At 43.3% G+C, this 22,834-nt stretch overlaps 1 protein-coding gene across 2 annotated transcripts in view; it reads left to right on the top strand.

The window, feature by feature from the left end:
- Positions 1-20,765, top strand: part of SLC16A2 (solute carrier family 16 member 2) — a 108,456-nt gene extending 87,691 nt beyond the window's left edge. The window contains exons 2-6 of one of the 2 annotated variants that reach the window (XM_028522298.2): positions 8,030-8,174; positions 11,511-11,679; positions 12,654-12,797; positions 15,658-15,886; positions 17,500-20,765. In XM_028522298.2, the coding sequence (XP_028378099.1) occupies positions 8,030-8,174; positions 11,511-11,679; positions 12,654-12,797; positions 15,658-15,886; positions 17,500-17,720 (908 nt within the window). In that variant the 3' untranslated portion in view covers positions 17,721-20,765. Of the gene's footprint in view, positions 1-8,029; positions 8,175-11,228; positions 11,680-12,653; positions 12,798-15,657; positions 15,887-17,499 lie in introns of both variants that reach the window. The other variant, XM_028522299.2, reaches the window with a different exon arrangement.
- The last annotated feature ends 2,069 nt before the right edge of the window (positions 20,766-22,834 follow it).

Genomic DNA, 22,834 nt, shown 5'->3' with positions numbered 1-22,834 from the left:
CAATTTGGAACAAAAGGAAAAAAATAAGCATCCAACTGGAACAGAATGAAGAAATTAGTGCAAAAAACTGAGGAGAGGCTTAGGAACCTCTAGAACAACTTTAAACATTCCAACATCCAAATCATGGGAATGCCGGAAGGAGAAGAGGAAGAGCAAGATATTGAAAACGTATTTGAACAAATAATGAAGGAAAACTTCCCCAATCGGGTGAAGGAAATGACTTCCAGGAAGTCCAGGAAGCCCAGAGAATCCCAAAGAAATTGGACCCAAGGAAGAGCACACCAAGGCACATCATAATTACATTAGCCAAGGTAAAAATGAAGGAGAGAATCTTAAAAGCAGCAAGAGAAAAGGAGTACCTACAAAGGAGTTCCCGTAAGACTGTCAGCTGAGTTCTCAAAAGAAACCTTACAGGCAAGAAGGAGCTGGAAAGAAGTATTCCAAGTCATGAAAGGCAAGGAGCTACATCCAAGATGACTCTATCCAGCAAAGCTATCATTTAGAATGGAAGGGCAGATAAAGTGCTTCCCAGATAAGGTCAAGTTAAAGGAGTTCATCACCAGCAAGCCATTATTATATGAAATATTAAAGGGACTTATCTAAGAAAACAAAGATGATCAAAACTATGAACAGTAAAATGACAACAAACTCACAACTATCAAAAAGTGAACCTAAGAAACAAGAACTATGCAAACAACTAGAACAGGAACAGAATCACAGAAATGGAGATCACCTGGAGGGTTATCAGTGGGGAGGGGGAGAATGGGGGGGGAAAGTACAGGGAATAAGAAGCATAAATGGAAGGTACAAAATAGACAGGGGGAAGTTAAGAGTAGTATAGGTAATGGAGAAGCCAAGAACTTATATGTACAATCCATGAGCATGAACTGTGGAGGAGGGTGAGGGGGATGGTGCAGGGAGTAGGGGGATAGAGGGGGGGGGGTTGGGACAACTGTAATAGCATAATCAAAAATATATACTTTAAAAAAAAGAATGTGTTTGAACTTAAGTGACCATCAACTTAAAATAAACCACTATAAACATAGCTTGGTATATATGAAGCACATGGTAACCACAAACCAAAAATCTACAATGCTATTCAAGAAATAAAGAGAAAGGAATCCAAACACAATAGTATAGAATGTCATCAACATAGAAGAGAATTGAGGAAGAGAATGAGAAAGGGATCAAGAAGAATGACAAAAGCAAACAGATAACAATTAATAAAATGTCAATAACTACATACCTATCAATAATTATTTTAAATGTAAATAGATTAAATTCTCCAACCAAAAGATGAAGGGATAAAGATGTGGGGCGCGCGCGTGTGTGTGTGTGTGTGTGTGTGTGTGTGATGGAATATTACTCAGCCATAAACAGAATTAAATCTTACCATTTGTGATAAAATGGATGGACCTTGATGGTATTATACCAATGAAATAAGTCAGACAGAGAAAGATAAATACCATATGATTTCTCTTATATGTGGAATTAAAAAACAAAATAAATAAACAAGGAAAACAGCCCTGGCTGGTGTGGCTCAGTGGGTTGAGTGCCAGCCTGTGAACAAAAGTGTTGCCAGTTTGATTCCTGGTCAGGGCACATGCCTGGGTTGCAGGGCAGGTCCCCAGTTGGGGGTGAATTAGAGGCAACAGATTGATGTGTCTCTCACACATCAGTGTTTCTCTCCCTCTCTTTCTCCCTTCCTTCCCCTCTCTCTAAAAAGAAATAAAATCTTTAAAAAAGAAAACAAACTCATAGAGAGGACAAACTGATGATTATCAGATGGGAAGGGTGTTGGGTGCTAGGTGAAAAATGTGAAGGGATTAAGAAGTGCAAATTGATAATTACATCTGCAGAAACCAGAAACACTAATTCAAAAGAACATAAGCACCTCTTTGTTCATTGCAGCATTATTTACAATAGCCAAGATATGGAAGCAGCCCAAGTGTCCATCAGTAGATGTGTAGATAAAACAACTGTGGGACATTTTACACAATGGAATACTACTCAAGCATAAAAAGAAGAAAACTTTACCCTTTGCAATAGTATGGATGGACCTGGGGAGCATTATGCTAAGGGAAATAAGCCCATCAGAGAAAGAGAAATACCATATGATTTCACTTGTATGTGGAATCTAATGAACAATCTGAATTAAGTAACAAGCAAAATAGAGACGGAGTCATAGATAGAGAGCAGGATGACAGCTAATAGGAGAGGTTAGGGGGTAGAGGGATTGAGCAAAAAGAAAGAAGGAGTCGTGGACACAGACAACAGTGTGGTGATTGTGGGGGGAGAGGGGAGTATAAGGGAACTAAATGGTAGTGGAAAAAATACAATACAAACTCCAAGTAAAAGACAAAAAAAAAACAAATTGATAGTTACAAAATAGTCATGGAGTTGTAAAATACAGTATAGGGAATATAGTCAGTAATATTTTATAAAGATTTTATTTTATTACTTTTAGAGAGAGGGGAAGGGAGGGAGAAAGATGGGGAGAGAAATATTGATATGAGAGAGAAACATGGATTGGGTGCCTCTCACATGCACCCTGACTGGGGACTGAACCTGCAACCCACGCATGTGCCCTGACCATGAAATGATCCAGCAACTTTTCACTTTGCAGGACAACACCCAGCCAACTGCGCCACACAGTCAGGGCTAGTCAGTAATATTTTAATAAAGAAATATGGTGTCAGGTTGGTGGAAGACTTATTGGAGGGGATCACTTTGTAAGTTACATAAATGTCTAAGCAGTGTGCTGTACACCTGCAACTAATATTAAATGTCAACTCTAATTGAAACATTTTTCAAATATTTAAAAGACAGAGATCGGCAGCATGGACAGAAACTTTTGAAAGAAATGCCCAAGCTATATGCTGTCTGCAAGAAACTCACTTTAAATATGTATCTCTAGGGAATTATTCTGAGTGAAAAAGCCAATTTGGAAAGGTCACATATTATATGACTCCACTTACATAACTTTTTTGAAATAATATAGAGATGTGAAACATATGTGATTGCCAGAAGTTAGGGATGGTGGAAGAGTAGATTGGATGTGACTATGAAGGAGTAAGACAAAATAGATTTTTGTAGTGATAGAATAGTTTTGTATCTTGATTGTGGTGGTGGTTACATGAATCTACACATGATAAAATAATATAGAATTTAATACATATGTTGTACCTATGTCAGTTTCAAGGTTTTGCTATTGTAGCATAATTACATAAGATGTAACCATTGGAGGAGACTGGGTGATGGGTTCATGGGATCTCTCTGAATTTTCTTGACTATTTCCTGTGAATCTACAATTATTTCAAATTTTAAAAGGTAAAAACTTAATAGGTTAGTTTTTAAAAATCTATACTAAGAACCTAATACTAATATCATACTTAATGGTGAGAAACAGGCAGCTTTCTCACCAAGATCAAGTATATGCAAGGATATTCCCTGTCACCACTCCTTTCCAACATCTTAATGGAAGTTCTAGCTAATACAATACAAGAAAAGGAGATAACAGGTATACAAATTGGAAAGGAAGAAATAAAAGTGTCTTTGTAGATGACACGATCATTTATGTAGAAAATCTGAAAATATCAACCAAAAAAACTCCTGGAAAAACCAATCACTTTCCTATATACCAGCAATAACCAAGTGGAATTTGAAATTAAATTGTAAATACAATTTATACTAGCATTCCCCAAAATGAAATACTTAGGCATAAATCTAACAATATGTACAAAATCTATATGAGTAAGACTACAAAACTCTGATGAACAATATCAAAACACTAAATAAATGGAGAGATATTCCATGTTCATCCATATGGAGACTTAGTATTGTCAGGATATCAGTTCTTCTCAACTTGCTCTATAGATTCAATGCAATCTTAATAAAAATCCCAGCAAGTTATTTTGTGGATATCAACAAACTGATTTTAAAGTTTACATGGAGAGGCAAAAGACCCCAAATAGCTGACATAATATTGGAGGAAATGAACAAAATTGAAAGATGGTCATTAGCTGACTTCATGACTTTATTACTATAAAGCTACAATATTCAAGACAGTGTATTATTGATTTAAAAACAGACAAATAGATCAATGAAACAGATTAGAAACCCTGGATAAACTCACATATACATAGCCAGGTGAACTTTGACAAAGAAGCAGAAGCAATACAGTGGAGCAAAGATGGTGGGGTTTTTTTTGTTTGTTTTTGTTTGTTTGTTTGTTTTTCAAGAAGTGGTGCTGGAACAACTGGACATCTCATCTCCATGCAAAAAAAAAAAAAAAGAATCTAAACACAGACTTTACACCCTTCTCAGCTGAGAATCTGGCCCTCAACCCAGGCATATGCCCTGACTGGGAATTGAACTGGCAACCCTTCAAGCCACAATAGCCAGGGCTGTATGTTTAGCTTTATAAGAAGCCACTGAACTGTTAACCAAAGTAGGTATACTATTTTACTTTTTTTTAACTTTAATTGTTGTTCAAGTACAGTTGTCTCCATTTTCCACCCACCACTCCCTCCCCCACCCCAGCCATCCACACTTCCCACCCTTGCTCCTACCCCCTATTGGTTTTGCCCATGTGTCCTTTATATGTGCTCCTGAAAACCCTTTCCCCTTTCCCCCTATTATTCCCTCCCCACTCCCCTCTGGTTACTGTCAGTTTGTTCTTCATTTCAATGTCTCTGGTTATATTTTGCTTGCTTGTTTGCTTTGTTGATTAGGTTCTACTTATTGGTGAGATCATATGATGTTTGTCTTTTGCCACCTGGTTTATTTCATTTAGCATAATACTCTCCAGTTCTATCTATGCTGTAGTGAAGGGTAAGAGCTCCTTCTTTCTTTCTGCTGCATAGAATTCCATCATGTAAATGTACCATAGTTTTTTTATTCATTCATTTACTGATGGGCACTTAGGTTGCTTCCAGCAGTTGGCTATCTTGCATTTTCATCAGTAGAGTATGAGATTTCCAGTTCTTCTATATCCTAATTAGTATTAGGTATTGCCATTTTTAAAGAGCTTTTTTAGTGGGTTGTAGAGGGTATCCCATTGTAATATTAATTTACATTTCTTGAATTATTAATGATATTGAACACCTTTTCATATGCTTAATTACCATTCATATTGTGTGTGTGTGTAAATGTCTGTTCAGATCTTTTGCTCATGTTTTAAATTGCATTGTTTTCTTCTTATTGAGTTGTGAGAGAACTCATACTTGGATTCTGAATACCAATCTTTTATCAGATGTGTGTGTTGTAAGTATTTTTCCTAGCCTGTGGCTTGCCTTTTCATTTTCATAACAGTATTTTTTGAAAAGCATAAGTTTCAAAATTTTAAGTCTAATGTATCAATTTTTTTCTTTCATGAATCTCACTTTTGTGAAATATCTGTGAAATTTTTGACTAAAGTTTAGAAAGATTTCTCCTACACTTTCTTCTAGAAGTTTTTAGTTTTAAGTTTTACATTTAAGTCTATGAACTATTTGTATTAATTTTTTAATATGATGTGACTATTAGTACTTATAAAGCTCTCTAACATATATCACTACATCTGATCTCATTAACAAAATCTTTGAGGAAGGCACATCAGGAATTTTAATTCCCATTTTACAGATGATAAACTGAGGATTAGAGAAGGGCTGTGTGACTTGCCCAAGGTCTCAGAGATAAGAGGGGAACTTGCAAGGTAGCAGGTAAAACTGTGATGAGAGTTTAGGTTTCTCTGCTGTCCCAGGCCAGTACTTTAAGACCTAGGCAGCTAGGGCTCAAGATGGCACCCCAGCAACTAAAAATTTCCCAGTGGGGATCTGAAAAACCTATTAGGCACTGAAGTAAGAGACAAAGGCAGTCAGCTAGCCCTGACTTCACTCAGACTGCCCTTCTCTGGCCCACCTGGGCCTCCACAATTGATGAAAGCCAGAAGCTGGCCTGGTGCTCTGCTCAGATGATACTCAATGATGTTTTTGATAATGATGAAGACTTGGAATGTGTTCAGAGGAGAGCTCTGAAAGTAATAACAGAGTTAGAAATTAAGGGTAAGAAGAAAAGTTAATGGAACTATGATTATTCAACCTAGAAAAGAGAGGCCCAAGATGAAACTTGATAACAGCCTTCAAACAAACAAACAAAAATCCTTGGGCTTTCTTTCTGAGGGCTAAACAAGGAGAAACTTAGGCTAGAAGAATGTTAACTAAAAGGACATTTTTTTCCTCTCTAGTGAACTTTGTTACAGACACCTAACAGCCTTTTAAAATAGAATAAACTCTTCTTATTCAAGTTTGGAGCCAGGGATTTGCCCAGCATGGGCTCTGATGAAAAATCTTGACATAATGGTCACATGACCCTCTTGTACAGTGTCTTTAGAAATCTTTGGGTGGCTCCTGAACCTGTATTGTGTTTGTGACCTTCCTTGCTCCTTAGTCTTAGCATCTTTAAGATGAGCCTCACCTTAGCTCTTGAAGGCTTAATGTCCATGCTTCTTGGTTCTGAAGCCAAGTAGCTGAGTGCTTAAGGCTATAGATCTGGTTTAGCATTCCTGAAAGGGCCCAAAATGTAGACTAGTCTAAATATGACCCCAATGCTTGAATCCCTTGTTTTATATCTAGCTTCTGCTTGCACAACTGCAATGATGGGAAACTTTATTCATCCCAATGGAAGATATAAAATAATACAATTAATTTGAACTAGGAATAAGGACAGTTAGATTTGAGTCCCAGCTCTGCCACTTACTTGATGCATGATCTTTGATAAGTTCCTTCACATTTCTGGACCTGCTTATTTACCAATAAAATGGTAGTGGAAGAATATCTTTGTTTTAGTTTCTGTTGGTTTAACTACTGTAACAAATGGCCTTCAAAAATTGAGTTGATTAAAAAGCTGTGGTATGTTTTACACAGTGGGATACTACTCAGCTGTAAAAGAGAAGGAAATTTTACCCTTTATCACAGCATGGATGGACCTGGAGAGTATTATGCTAAGTGAAATAAACCAGAGGAAGACATATATCATGTAATCTCACTTATATATGAAATCTAATGAACAAAATAAACAAGCAAACAATATAGAAACAGACTCAGATACAGAGAACAGACTGGCAGTTGTGAGAGGGGTGGGGAGTTGGGGGACTTGGGTAAAAAAGGTGAAGGGATTAAGTAAAGAAAAAATCTCATAGACACAGACAACAGTATGGTGATTACCAGAGGGAAAGGGGATTAGGGGAGGTAGACGAGGGTAAGGGGGGGATAAATGGTGATGAAAGATTTGACTTGGGGTGGTGAACACAAAATACAATATACAGATGATATATTATAGAGTTGTACACCTGAAACCTATATAATTTTATTAACTGTCAACCCAATAAATTCAATAAAAAATTTTTAAAAGTGGATGCAACAATTAAAAAAATTGATGGCTTAAAGGACAAAATATTTCTGTTTCTTATGTATCATTCATAACAGAGATTCCATATTGGAGAGGGAAGGGGAACTTTGCTTAATGTAGTTATTCAGGGACCCAGATAGAACTGATGGAAGAACTGATACCAGTTCTGCTAGTCTTAATACATTGCTTCCAAGGTCACTCTGCATTTGTAGCCCATCAGAACACAGAAACCCGATGAGACATTTTTATGGTCCAGGCCTGGAAGTAGTGTTTATTACTTAACCACATTCTGTTGGTCAGAGTTCAGTCACATGGATTTGTTAAACAGCCAAAGAGGCTGAGAAATGTATAGCTGCATGGTAACTAGTTAGGCTTCATTATTTGCTTGATCTTTAAAGCCCCCCTGCCTCAGTTTTTCAGTTCTGGATGTGTTTATAAACTAGACTCTTCATTCTCACATTGCCCTGCTACAAGTACTTTGAAAATTGCCCAAGCTCTCTGGCCACTAGGGAGTAGCTGGCTGGCAGTGCAGGCCAATGCAATGCCCCTGTAAAAGGCCAGAGAAAAAGAATTGAGATACCAGTCATACCACTAGATACCACATTAAGCTAAGGTATCTTTATGCTTGTTTTCTCTGCAGCATGGGTAGGAGCCCTCTCAATGGGCATGATCTTCTTCTGTTCTCCCATTGTGAGTATATTTACTGATCGTTTGGGCTGCCGAATCACAGCAACTGCAGGTGCTGCTGTCGCTTTCATCGGCCTCCATACCAGCTCCTTCACCAGGTAAGGCTAGGAGTTGGTGGATGCCTAAGCCTGAGGGTTGGCCTCTTCCTGGACTTAACTAGGGACATTATTCTCCTTGTAGAATCTTCTGTGGCCCTTTTCATGCAGAATACTCATTGTCCAATGGGACTCATCTAGGTAGGGTCCCCAGTGCCCATTGGTAGGGAATATCCCCAAAGAAGACACAAGAGTTCCAAAGTGGTAGGAGGAGTCTAAGTTTGGGAGTTTATACAGCTGGGCCCATGTCCAGTTTTGGCCACTGAATGGATATGGAACAATTGATGAGTACCATTCCCCTCTCTGGGCCTCAATTTCTGTATCTCTAACATGAGGGGATTAGGCCAGATGGTCTTTTTGGGTCTCTTCCAGCTCTGCCATTTTATTCCCCTTCAATGTACAACACATCTTATGACCTCATCTGCCTTCTTAGTAATGAGCTTTTAGAGCAAACTCATGTGGACACCTACCATTACAGTATTCCTGAAGGAATCTTATGCTGAAAAAGTGGTCAGCTGAGCCCCAGGCTGTTTAGCATTTCTGGCCCCTTTCAGGATGTTTCTGGCTGCCAGTGCATGGTTAGTTTGAGATTTGTATCTTGGGCATGAGAAGGGATATTTAGCAGCATCCCAAATGAGGTACAAACCTAGCACTGAGTTACCCAGCCAGGCCTAAGCTAAAGTCAAACTCTGGTCCTGTTGGTTGCACTGGCAGAACTTAGTGGTGCCAGGCAAGGAGCAAGCTACAGGTTCATTTTCTGCTTTCTTTCTGCCAGCCCTGAAGAAGCATGTCTGTAGTTGAGGGGAGAAGTGAAAAAACCCTCCACTACAAACTGAGAATTAGGGGATTCCGTTGACTTTCTGCCAAAGACACTTTGGAATTTATGGTACCTCCTACTTCCAATCTGCCTGGGCTGGTGTAGGAAAATGCTGGCCTGGAGATACAGTTAATTCATCAGAGATTTACATTCTGAGCTTTGTTCCCCAGAGTAGGGCCATGGTTATGCTCTCTAGGTCTAGCATTCCACCCACATCAGAATGATAAATAGTATTCTGCCACAATTGGGCCCTTTGAGGATGAGCCAGATTTCTTTATGACTTGAGTATTTCTGCCTGCCCAGCCTACCCTCCAGCAAAGCTTAGATCTATCCTGCCATGTTTTCTTGAGTCAGTCCTACCTAAGTCAGAGGAGAGGAAAACCATGACCTACCTGGAACCTGCTCAGTCCTCCCAGGGAAGCAGCTCCAAACCCCTTCGGAATCTCTCCAGTGGTTGGTCTCATTCATCCTCAGCAAGCTGGTCAGTCTGGCTCCTTGCAGGAAGGAGCTAGGCCTCAGAAGCAGCTCCAGTCTCGGCACTACACAGCAGAGGCCTGGTTTTTAAGGACAAGAATAGCAAAGTGTAAACAAATTAGCAACATACGGATCCCATTTCCCTTGCAATCCACATGAGCTGTTACAGAAAGGGAAGAAGATCAGGCATGTTTTCTTCTGGCACTCGTCTTTAGGCACATTGGAGTAGGCATTCTGTTCTCCAGGCCCCTAAGCTCCTCGCTTAACCCCTTTGCCTTTTCTATAACAACATCTTCAAAGCTGAGAAATTTTCTGGGTGGCTTCACACTCAGTGGAAAAATGGTTCTGCTTGTGGCTGGGGCTCTAAGTCATCCTTCCTGTTCTTTGAATCAGGGCTCTGAATTCCTTTGGATGGTATGATGTGGAACAGAATGCAGGCAGGGCTTGGGAGGACTTGTAAGCCTGTTCAGGGGCCTCCTGTCTTAGGGTGCAGCTAGAAATAGACCTACCACATAACACCCTGGACAGAACCTCATGCTTTGCCCTCACCAGCCCTCACTCTGCTGATCTAACTCCTGTCCTTTAGACAAAATCCTTTGCCCATGCCATCCCATTGAGTCCCTAGAATCTCAGGGGAGCAGGCCCCAAGGAATCTGGTGGAAGAGGAGCAGTTGGCTTAGCTATGTGTTCCAAGTGGAGATAACCCTTTTGAAACCAGAGCCCTTGCTCATATTCAGTGAATACAAGTAGATGGAAAGCAATAGTAATGATTGCTGTGGTTGGAATCATGCATGTAATCACCATATCATCCCTCAGCATAGGTCCAGGCCTTTTACTGTGAGGATTGGCTCTATCTATGGGGAGAAACTGCCTGACCATGGAGACTAGTAGATAATTAAGTTGTCGGGTAAAAACTATTGCAAAATATGTGGAGGCTTCAAAAAGAAAATAAAATTCCTCACTAGGTTGTGTCAGTATTTTTGGGGTGCAGATGGCTGGTCAAGCTAACCTTTACATGGCCTTTTTCCTGCTGACCACTTTGCCTTCTGTTACAGAGGATTATGACCCCTGCAGGCTTAAGAATTTAAAGCCAGAACCTGTGTTACCTTGTGAGACCCATAACTTTTTTGAGGCTCCATTTCCCATCAAGCGGCTAGGTTATGCTGATATATTCAGACTTTGGGTAGGTTGAGGATGGGCTATCTCTCAGGAGACTACCAGACATTCTCTGAAATATTAAGAACTCTGAACATGGAGAAAGATACTGAAGAGTCCTATAGAAGGTCTCATCCTTCCAGGATCTTGGCTCCTTGCAGGTGTTTGTTGTTACTTGGGATAAAGCTTTGGCTACCAGCCAGCCCATGCTGCCTAGGTGAGCAATAGGTGAAACTGTTCTCTCTAAAGCACTGACTTGTTCCTTGTAGCCCCTCATCCAGCCTTTGAATAGGCTGGTTCTGACTTTGTTTTGAACAATCATCTCTGATTGGGTGCTATGACTCAAAATAGAGTCACAGAGATCTGGAGTCAAGTACAAACTTTGTTGATTCGGTTATGCTATTTTGGGTAAATTACCTCTTTGAGCTTGTCTCCCCATCTGCAAAATGGGGATCAGAAGGTTCTTTTCCTTGTCTGTTTTGAGGGTCAGTGGTAAGTGGGGTTGTGGGTTAATGATGGGGGGCATGCAGGTTTCAGGAGGGTGAAGGGAAAAGGGCAGGTACATTTTCTGGTAAGATTGCTGAGGATAGCTCTTGGTGTCTCTCCCACAGCTCATTGAGCCTACGTTACTTCACCTATGGGATTCTCTTTGGTTGTGGCTGTTCCTTCGCCTTTCAGCCATCTCTCGTCATCCTGGGCCACTACTTCCAACGCCGCCTGGGTCTGGCCAATGGTGTAGTGTCTGCTGGGAGTAGCATCTTCTCCATATCCTTCCCCCTTCTCATCAAGACGCTGGGGACTAAGATAAAGCTGGCCCAAACCTTCCAGGTGCTGAGTACCTTCATGTTTATCCTTACACTGCTTTCACTCACCTACCGGCCCCTCCTGCCCAGCTCCCAGGACACCCCAAGCAAGAGAGGTGTCCATACTGTGTGCCAACGCTTTCTGGCTCAACTCAGGAAGTATTTCAACATGCGAGTGTTTCGCCAACGTACCTACCGCATCTGGGCCTTTGGGATTGCTGCTGCTGCCCTTGGCTACTTCGTTCCCTATGTACACCTGGTGAGGAATACGAGGGTGGGCCCACCCAACCTGGTCCCAAGAATCTTCCATTAACCTGCCTAAAGTGCAAGAGGGTAGGGGTGGAGGATATTGGAAGGGCAAAAGTGAGACCTTTGGAAAAACAGACAAACAGTAGTTGGAGAGATTCAGAGTGGGAAAGAGGACAGGTTGAGGGAAGACTTCAGTAGGAAATAAGGGGAGTTCCTTAGGAAAAAGCCCATGCCTGAGTTTTCTCCCACTGATAAGTCTAGATGTATAGATTTTCAGGAGAAGATAAGCATCACTGGGGTGGAGGAGACTAGCTCAGAATGACCCAAGGATAGGGTTGTCTAAAAGTGTGTTCTATGGAATGCTGGTCTTTGCGGTCAAATGATTTTGTTTAGGCAAAAACATATATTAGATCTCTTTAGCTTCATATTATGTAGCAATCTTTTAAAGGTACCAAAAAATACTGCAGTAAACAAATCCTTCAGTTTTGTTTAGCCAGCATCCACCCAACTTTTGGCTAGAACTGTCAGTTGTACTCTCGTTATCTTCCATAGACCTCATGTTTCCTAAAACACACTTTTAGAAATGTACCTGAAAGTTGGTGGATCCTTCTCCACTGGTGATCTTGCTGTTTCCCCAGTCTGTCAGTTATGGGTCAGGGAATGGGGAGATTGTGGGGGAACCACTGGATTTTTCTCAGTTGTTAAGGCTGTATTTTGTCCTGCAAGAGCTTGGAAGGGGCTTGGAGATACCCATTCACCTCAGCTGTGTTCAATAGCCCAGAATATAGAGAACCAGGGAATATGCAGCCTTTTAAGCACTTAGAAGCAGCCAGGGAGTTTGTTTCAGAGATAGGGCTACAAGAAAAGTAGTTCTTATCATAGTCCAGACAAGTAAGCAGTAGAGGGTTCTGGATATGCCAACAGTTAATCAGTCAGCTCCTCTTCTTTCTCTTGTCCTGGGGGGTCTGATGCTATGCTTTTCAGATGAAGTATGTGGAAGAGGAGTTCTTGGAAATCAAGCAGACCTGGGTGCTCTTGGTGTGTATTGGGGCTACCTCAGGCCTCGGGCGTCTTGTGTCAGGCCGTGTCAGTGACTCCATTCCTGGACTTAAGAAGATCTACTTGCAGGTGAGTGTGACCACCCTGTCCACTGTGGGGAAAAATATTGCCACAGATGCTACTTCGTCCCCACTTTTTAGGATAGAATGGTAGGTCATGTCATTGCACCTTGGGCCTCAGCTTGGACACCAGCTTATGCAATATGGGAAAGTCAATGAATTCTCTGAGCCTCAGTTTGCCTTGCTTTCAAATGAATATAATCATTCTTGTTCTGCCCCTTTCATCAAGATGGAGTGAGGATCCAGTGAGAACAGTCTGAATGGAACCTGTAGAACACTTTCAAAGAAAGTTTTTGTTAATAATGGTTCTCCCACCTGAAAGAGGAAAAGTGAGACCAGCAGTTAGATGCTGCCACCAGTGAGGTGTGATCTCATGGCCACCCTACACTCTCTTGGAGGGTTTTGGACATGTGTAACACCTTGTGGCCCGGTGTCTCTCTTCTGTAGGCCCAGGGTCAGGTTCAAAACTCTTATACCTCCAGAGCTAGTTGGCACCAAACACTGGCTATTAAGTGCCATCTTCTTCTTTGACACAAAAAAGTATCAGAAAAGGCCAGACCATTCCCCTTCTCTAGGCCTCACTTTAGCCATTGGTGCAATGAGAATAATTCTCACTTTTCCTATCTCAACTTACAGGTGAGGACTAAAACAATTATAGGCATGATCAGGCTTTGGGAAGTTGAAAAGTCTTATAGCCATGCAAAGTTTTAATCCTACTGATAGTGACACAAGTAGCCTCATATTGTGGGCAGAAGACACAACAGACCACTTTCTGTGTGAATTGGACTCTGGTCTGGCTTAAATACAGACTACTGACTGCTTAAGCTGCCTTTTTGTCTACCTGATAGCAATATTGCCTTTCTGACCTGGCTCATTCTTATTGCTCCTGCAGTTGAGTTTACTAGAAGATGCCCAAGTGTGAAACCCTGTGGAGGGGCAATGGCAGTCCCAGAACACATGTGATCACAAATAATCCATCAGGAAGTACTTGAGTTCTGACTCCCCTAAGAAAGCTCTAAAATCATTTGCTAAGGGGGCCTAACTATACTCACAAAAGGGATTTCTCTGTCTTCTGACAATCCCAGGGGTTTTCCTAAATACCCTCAGATGTCTTGGACAAAGTTTTCTGTTGTATTGAATTCTGTGTTAGGTTTTCAAGAATTGGTGAATCTGCTTTGTCAGAGCTAGGGGTATCCTTATGATTCATCCAGTCCACTCTCTCATTGTACTGATGGGTAAACTCATGGGAAGACCTGCAGCCAGTTGTGGCAGAGCTGAACTCCTATGTAATGCTCTTTTCATATTCTACTTTACCTTAAGTGCTGGAAGGCAGAACCAAGTCCCAGAGATAATAAGTCAAGCCAAAAGCCTATAATTGAAATAAACCAATTATGAAATTTTGAATTCCTGTGCAAATATCAGCAAGTGCCTTATCTGGGTGGATTTTTACATTAGATTATGTGTGGCTTTTCCAGCCTCCTCCACATGCCACCCCTGTGTGTCTTTCCTGTCAGTATCAGCAGCTCCAAGATACCACAGGGTACTGAAAGTCTGGGTAAGCTAGCACTGGGCCAGGGCTTTATCTTGAGAAGAGGCAGTAGCTCTTGCCTAGCCATATAGCTTATTTCTTACCACAGTCCCTAGGAGACAGGTGGGCCCAAGCAGCTTTTGCTTTCTGTAGAGCAGCATGAGTTCCAAGGGAAGCAGAAGAATTAGCTAGTAAGAAGCAGAACTAGGCTTAGGGCCCAATGCTTCTGCTGACCACTTACCCTACCCACCCACCACTCTCTCCCCATTTCCACTCTTATGTGACCCAGTTTTACCACTTAGAATAATATAAAACAATCTTAGACTGTTGTAGCTGAAACAATCAACTTGGAGTCCAACTCCCTCATTTCACAAATGAGGAACTAAGGCCCAGAGAGGGAAAATGACTTGTCTAAACTCATCCTGCTGGTGTCTCAGGCTATGAGCACAAGACAATGGATGAACTTCTTTCTCTGGAGCTACTGAAAATACTCTATCACAGGAATTTGCTGCCTGCCCTTGCCCTTCTCCCTGAGTACAGGACTGGGAGATGAAAGGAGTATGCACATAGCTTCAGGTGTTCTGAAGAGCCATCTACTGGACCCTGTAGTCTCTACTATTGCAGAAGACAGGTACATGTGTCTGGTGTCAAGCCCCTGGACAGTCTGTTGGAAAGGAAATGGTGACAACCTGTAGAATAGCCTCACTTTAGGCCAGTTCTTCAGGCCTGATTCTCAGTTCCAAGAGGGATTTTTAATTTCCAAACCTTGGCAGGGCCACATAGAGGATGTTAATGGGCAGCTAGATAAAATAGGTAGTAATTAAAGCTGATTAAAATCAGTTAATGGGGTCTTTTGTGTTATATAATGATATTAACTCTTGCTATATTGCTAAAGCATTGTGCTTGGTTGTTGATATCATGCATGAATCTCCTAGGGAAGAAGCTGGGGTATCTGGGTTCTTATTCCTAGATTTTGCCTAAATATCCCAAAACAGCTTGGGAGAAGTTCAAAAGTCTCCCCCAGCAAAGAGATTTCCTCACATGGTATGGCCAGGACAGTTCTAATCCTTTCTAAAAACCAACTGATGAACCTAACAAACCCACTGACAGCAACGACATAGACTCACAGTTAAATAGGAGCTCTCTCAAAAACTTTGAATCCTTTAATGTAGGACTTAGAAGGGGCCTAAGTAACTATTTAGTACAACTACTTTCTCTGTTGTCACCCTGCTGCCTCATTTTATATATGATAGGAATGAGACCCTGATAAAGGAAGTATTATTTGCTATGTGCTCTTGACTGGCAAGCATAACATGACCAACCTCAGGCCTTGCTCCCCTAGGTCATCTCCTTCCTGCTCTTGGGCCTGATGTCCATGATGATTCCCCTGTGCCGGGGCTTCGGGGGCCTCATCGTTGTCTGCCTCTTCCTAGGCCTGTGTGATGGCTTCTTTATCACCATCATGGCCCCAATCGCATTTGAACTGGTGGGCCCAATGCAGGCCTCACAGGCCATTGGCTACCTCCTGGGCATGATGGCCCTGCCGATGATTGCTGGGCCCCCCATTGCAGGTAAGGCTGATTTTATGGGGCGAGTATGAGTGTGGGAGTCCTGTCTTTCCTGGGCGATAGCTCTCCTAAGTATCTCTAATTAAAGTTCCCCTTCCTCTTATTCTCTGTTTAAGCAACCTAGTCAGAGTGCATGAAACCCATTACAACTATTAGTGAAAGAGACTAAGCACAGCATATGTACATGGATTCATTTTGGGGAATAGTCTTTTCATAGCTGTATGTCTGTTTCAGTGGAGTTTTATTGTGGGCAGCATGGCTGATTCTAAGAGGGTGGAGAGAGAAAGGATTTGGCCTTCTTGACCATTTTATTGATCTAGTATCCCCTTTCTCTTCACAGGTAAGTGATTATTTGCAAGGTAGCGCTGGGAAGGAAGAGAAGAGAAAGTGGGCCCTGTTTTATCAAGACTTAGAGACACCCTTCCTCCTCTACTGGCTTCTGAACTGAGCCTGTGGAAGAGATTTGATTATGACCTCATCCCAGGACTGGGCTAATGAGGCTCACTTCCTACAGAGAGTAGGCAAAGTGTTGGCTTGCTATATTTCACCATACTTCCGGTTTTTCTCTCTACTCTTCAAGAAGGACATTGTTGGTACCTCAGGAAACATAGGAAACAAGGAAAACCAATGGAAAGAGAACTTTATTTCCTTTCTTTAGGATTTATTGCAAATACTAATTTATAGGCTAGCTTTTCCTAGGCTGGCCAAGTAGGCTAACTCAACAAATATTCCTTACACACAAATTCTGTGCAAGATGTTATAAGGTCTCTGGTCATGTTGTATGACAGTGGCAAAAACTTCTACTCACACCTTTGTACCAATCACATTGCCCACTGGGAGAGGGGAGCCTCTACCCAACCACAGATCCCAAAGGTGGGTTCCAGAATCCACATCCCTTTCCAATTTGCTTACCTCCTAAGCAGCACAAGAGCCTACTTGCCTTTCCTCAGTAGTGTTTCTGAGTTCATTCCTCCTATGAGGTAGTTCACATTAGCTTCTGAAGGTGAGTTGAGGAGGCCTAGCACCTCATGCCAAGCACATAGGTGGTATTCTTAATGTAGAGGAACCCAGAGGGACAAACCATATCTGTAACTGGAAGGAGGAATATACATACAGCACCCCCTGTAGGGCAAATGGGAACCTAAGAGAAAGTACAAGTAGGAATTTGACTGAATTGTTCTACAAGAACACTTTAGTCCAACTTTGAGGTGGGAGGGTATGCCACTGTGAACCAAGACAAGGCTTGGCCATATTCTGTGAAGTTCATTCAAATTAGCTTCCCTCTTTTAAATTAACTCCATACCTAGGAGTGACTAGAAATTAGTTGTAGTTTCATGAGAGTCACAAATGGAGAATTTTAAAAGAAGTTTCATCAGCTTCTTTCATAATCAGCATTAACCTCAAAGGCCTGCAGCCCCATTACCTTGGAGGAGTCATCCGCCTTTGTAATAAAGGTTTAATTCATTACAACTAGAAGTATTTCAAGTCGCTTAGGTCAAGGTAGTTTACACCAAAATTCTCTGCACAGGTATTTTGATGGCTCCGAGAAGAGGCAGAAAGCACCTTTGGGCAGTAGAGCAAAGCTGAGCTTGACTTTTCTCTCTCAACTATTTCAGGCCTCCTCCGTACCTGTTTTGGGGACTACCATGTGGCCTTCTACTTTGCTGGTGTGCCCCCAATAATTGGAGCTGTAATCCTCTTCTTCGTCCCTCTGATGCATCAAAGGATGTTCAAGAAAGAGCAAAGGGATTCCAGCAAGGACAAGATGTTGGCCTCTGACCCAGAACCCAGTAGAGAGCTGCTGCCAGGCTCTCCCATCCCTGAGGAACCAATCTAATGCCTCTTCCTTGTCATTGTGTGCTCCTCTCCAACCCCTACCCTTTACCCCACCCTGCTCAGCATTTACATTTTTGCCACCAGCACACTTGTTCCCAAACCTATGCACACAGCATTTTAGCCACCTGACCATCCCTTTGGAGCCAAAGCTCCAGGTGTTCCAAACTTAGTAACCAAGTTCTCTTTGTGAATGCCTTCAAACTTGCCAGGGTCCTTCTCCCAGGATCTAGAAAACTTTTGGATCACCCCCTGGCCTTTGGAACCTCTCCCTATACTTTCTAACCCCTGGGGGGAGGGGCACGGGGCCTCTTGGCCCCAGCTTGTTAGTCACCCAATAGAAGCAACTGTCAAAGGTGCTACTGTGTCCTCAGGAGCCTGGTGGGAAGACTCAAGCCTCTGTGTGCTGAGAAGCTCCTTGCCATCTTACTTTAGGAGCCACTGATGGAGGGGGTGGGGGAGGGCAGAGAGATAAAATGAGACAAGGAGCCTTGTTTAGCCTTAGAGTTTCTGAGGGCTGTGGCTTCCCAAGAACTGTGGGTGCTGTTAGTTTACAAGTATATAGATAGTCTCCCCATTATCTGGTTGGTTAACAGTCTGCCTCCTTCTACTCTTCCTCCTTTTTTTCTTCTACTTCCTCCTCATTGCTCTTCCCTTTCTATTTCTTTTTATGACTGTCATAGACACATGGGTGCTTAAATAAAGGAGGGACCCAGAGCTTGGGCTGATCAGCCTTACCTTGGCCCAGCCCACCCCTAATAGTAGCATCAGTCCCACTCATCTCAGGCTGAGCCACACCTCACCTTTTGGCTCAAGCTGCTATAATCATAGACTGGAAGAGTAGAATATCACATAGGGAAGGGGCCTTAAACAGCACTCATTTATTTTTACAGATTTCCCAGGCCAATGCAATCTGTAGGCCCAGCTCCCCATCCTTGTATCCATCTGTCAGAATGTGAAGAAATCCCTTTCATCTCAGCAGGCAGAGGAGGCCTGATGATAAAGAGATGGCATGGTATGGGGAAGGGGCAATAGTTACTGACCTGGTGAAGTACTAACTCATGCCAGGTCAATATTTCCACCTGGGGTAGGCCAGGAAAGAGACTGTATTAGGGAAAATCCAATTCCCAACTTGGATCTCCAAAAAGTAGAGGCAGCAGCTACACAAAGGTTTGGACAGTTATTTTTAAGAAGGCGAAACCTTGCTAGCCTTTGCCAACAAATGTGTCCATCATGCTGTGCATCCTGGGTCACTCTGGTTGGCTGGCATTAAACATGCCAGGAAAGGTGGACTTTGGACTCTCACCTTCTAAAATAGCTGCCAGACAATTTCCTATGCCCACACTCTAAGCAACAGTCTTGCTGTGTCTAGCTATCACAACTCACCTCATTAGGAGCTCAACCACTCTCCTCACTCAGCCTCTTTGTGTGTCTTTCTCCCTATTCTGTGCCTTGGTATGTTGTGTTCCTATCATTCAAACTCTTTCTCATCTTCTTGCCAGGCATCCCTGGCTGTGACTTAAGAGCTAATAGTAACTTGCCACCCCAAGCCAGGGCCATCCCAGGGTCAGGAGGATGAGGTTGATGCTTAGGGGCTCCAAAGAAGACAGTGGTCCCTATCCATGAGTTTTTCTGTTACAAATAGGCAGCTGGGGTATTGTTGGCCTCTGATGGCTGAACCAAGGCCAAAGTCCCGATCCCCCTCTGTTGGTCCCAGTTGGGCCCTTATCAACTCATTAAAGGAAAACACTGATTCTTGGCTTTGTGGGTAGGAAGGGGCCTAATTATTACCCAAATAGCTCAAACAGCAGTGGAACAGGAGAAGCTGGGCCTCAGGAGAGACCATTGAAAATGTTTGAGCATAAAAACCCCTGCTTCCATTTATCCTGCCCCATACCCACCAACTCACTAGAGGGCAGTTCTGCAGGGCCTCCTTTGTTGTACAAGGTGTGAATAGCTGTTAAGAATCAGGCTACCACCCTCTTCTCTCCAGGTGAAGGAAAGTCATTCATAGGTCCCAAATCTGCCTTATCAGGTATCACATAACAGCAGGGTGTCAATTTACTTCTACACACATGCATGTGCATGTGTGGACTTGTGTGCTTTTGGAGAGCATATCGGTTGGCTAAAGCAGCACAGTATTAATATTTAGTGTATGATGTAGCCTCTTATGAATTGATAGTCAATCTAGCAGAATGAATAAAATTTGGGAGCTTGAGACCTGGTACATTAATTAAATCCTCAAAAGGTTTGGAACAAAATAAACATCTAAAAATCTAGATTTGGTATGTAACTTGCCTAGAAGTGTGAAATAGTTTTAACCTGGTTAACAGCAGGACGTTTGGTTTCAGAACTGACATCTCATTTCAAATCAAATTTCTGCCAGGGTCTAAATTGTCTATGAGAGCAGAAATTTGAAAATGAGCTTCTTAGGGGTTTGAAGTTGGGCAGGCTGTTGAGGATTGGATTTTTAAGGGAGCTCTGAAGTGAAAAACTGGTTACTTCACAAAATGAGAACATAACTGGTTAATGGTTGAGTGGGCACCCAGGCCTTGCCAAGGTCACTACCTTGTTACAAGCATTCCATGTTGAAAATTAGCAAAGACCTTACAATAACAAGTTCAAGTCCCCTTTCCTACCACTTGTTGGTGGTGGGGGAACCTGAAAGAACTGGTATACCTGACTTACGCAGCCAGGCAGCAACAGAAGACATTGACAGTGATGCAGAAGAGGCCTACAACAATGATAAAGTTGAAGGTAACCTTCAGGTCTCTCAGGTCTATACTGTACATTAAGTTGAAGTGGGAAAGCTGAGGCCTACAGATAGAAAGGGGTTCATGTAGTTCATCAGTGACAGAGCAGGTTGAGGCTTGAACTAAGGTAATTGACTTCCAATCCAGATCAAACCCCTCATTTTACAGAGGGAAAAAATTGACCCAAGGAGGGGAAACTGAGTTGCCTAGTTCATTCAATGACTATGTAATGAGACCATATCCATAGGGATGTCAGCAGGAACAGCTCTGAGTGAAAATAAAATCTGATCCAAGTCTGATTTTCAGCATATCCCATCTTTTCACGATTACTCTAACTTCCAACCGACATACTTTTGGTATTCTCTTCCCAAGCACTCCAGACCTTCTTCATGCAGTGTTGGCCTGGAGAGCTGGTCCCACCTACTTCCCTTTCACCCTCAGAAACCAACAGGCACAAATAAAGTCTATCTCCCTATGACCATATACCTGGCAAGGGAGAGGCAAAGAGAGGAGACTAGCTTTTTGAGAGAGGCTGGTTTACCACCTAACTCTTGGCTATTGTTGGATTCTCTCCTGACTCAGTGCAGACATCTTTATGCCAGCCTCTTCATCTCCCACTGAGACTAGTTATTTTGTCCTGCTGCCTGGCCCCAGGCTCTTGCAGTAAAGTTCACTTGCCCCTCATCCCCTCCCCCAGTGGCCCTAGGGCCCCAGTCAGTGTGTGATCATTACATTTCAAAACTATGGAATCCCATAATTTGTATGAGCATATGCTTTCCTTCAGGGCCTTTTCATGTCTGATAGCAGCTCTCTGCCACTTCACAGAAGTAGAGCAGGCCAGCTGATGGGTTACAGGTGCCCCCAACAAATCCCTGGTGTCAGGGATAGGGTAGGTGCTGGTTTGAACCAGAGCCAGAAGCAAATTAAATTTTAATAAGCTGAAATGTGGAGGAGACTCCAGAGGCACAAGGAAAAGAATTCCATGCCCAACTCCTGCAGGAGCTGAGGAGGCTTTGCTTTAGAAAATTTTTTGATTCCTATCTTTCAGCTCTCTCTAGTGGTCACCAAAAGCAGAGTTGCACGCCTGGTTTTAAAGTCATTTCAGCAATATTTTCTAAAGACCTGGTTTGTGAAAGTCACTCTGCTAGAACCCATAGATTTCAGGAATGATGGGAACAGGTAGAGAAAACAAAGAGAACAAACACAAGGAGGAATTTGTACTATATTACCAAAACACTTTTTCATTTTCTAAACCCCAGCGGCCCTGATCATACCAACCTCAGTGCCTTTGGAGCCGGAAAAGACGACCGCACCTCTTCTGGAACGGAGGCCACAGCATTTCCTTTCTTCATGGCCCCTTGAGTGGCTTCGGCAGGGCCAGAGACACCCTAAAGAACTAGGCTCTCCTCAACGTGGGTTTCTTGCTGAGCGGGAGCTGGAGCTGGATAAAATTTGCCCATTGCGCAAATCTAACAAGTGTCGAGCCCGCGTCCAGTTGTGGGAGCGAAGGGCATAGCTGAGCCCAGCCAACTCACGCCCTGGCCAGTCAGAGACGTGAACTGTTAACACCTATCTGGTGTCCAGACCCAGTCCCCGCGCTCCCAGGCTCCTACCGTAGACGCCCCAGGGATAGGGGCTAGAGACGTTCATGGGGTGACTGCAACTCTTTTCCACTATACACTCACCCTACACTGCCCTCGCAACTACTGGGCTCTGGGATAAGGGGGTGGGGGTGCTAACGGGTACCATTTTTCTACCAGGTCCCCACGCCCACTCCACCCTCGGGGAATGCCTGGGGATGGAGATGGGGCTGGGGGCTGAACAGGACCGTGACTGCTGCTCCTACTTCTGCTACGGGCCTCGGGTCACACCTTGGGTGGAAAGGGGGTCACTTCTCGGCCCTCCGTGGCCCTCCATCCATTACCAGGTCTAGGAAGGTTAAGAACCCGGGAGGCACGCCATGGAGATACATCTGCCCCTGGTAGACGGGAATCAGGCCCGCTCAAGGTAGCCACCTTTCCCACCCAGGGGAAGGGAGCAGGAAGGAAGGTGAGAGGGCCCAGTCTCAGGTGCACCCAACTGTTCACAGAGCCAGAGACAGCAGCTGCCCTGTGTGCTGGGCCCAGCTGCTCCTTGATCCCCCGCCCCCATGGTGCTGCCCATGCCACTGCCACCACAGACTGCAGTGTCGCTGCCCGCTGGGTCCAGAGCCCTTAAGGGAATCTGGGCTGAGCCAGTGGGAAACTGTCACCCCCCTCCCAACCAGATTTGGCCCCAAGGAGTGTTGGCAGCAGCTAGTGGAGGTCCTAAGTGATTTCAGGCAGGAGGCTGGCCGGAATGAGGAGACTGGGGGCATGAACTGCTT

Source organism: Phyllostomus discolor, chromosome X (genome assembly GCF_004126475.2).
Source record: "Phyllostomus discolor isolate MPI-MPIP mPhyDis1 chromosome X, mPhyDis1.pri.v3, whole genome shotgun sequence".
In the NCBI taxonomy this organism is placed as follows: Eukaryota; Metazoa; Chordata; class Mammalia; order Chiroptera; family Phyllostomidae; genus Phyllostomus; species Phyllostomus discolor.
The sequence above is the reverse complement of the archived record's forward strand: the minus strand, read 5'-3'. Positions and strand labels throughout refer to the sequence as shown.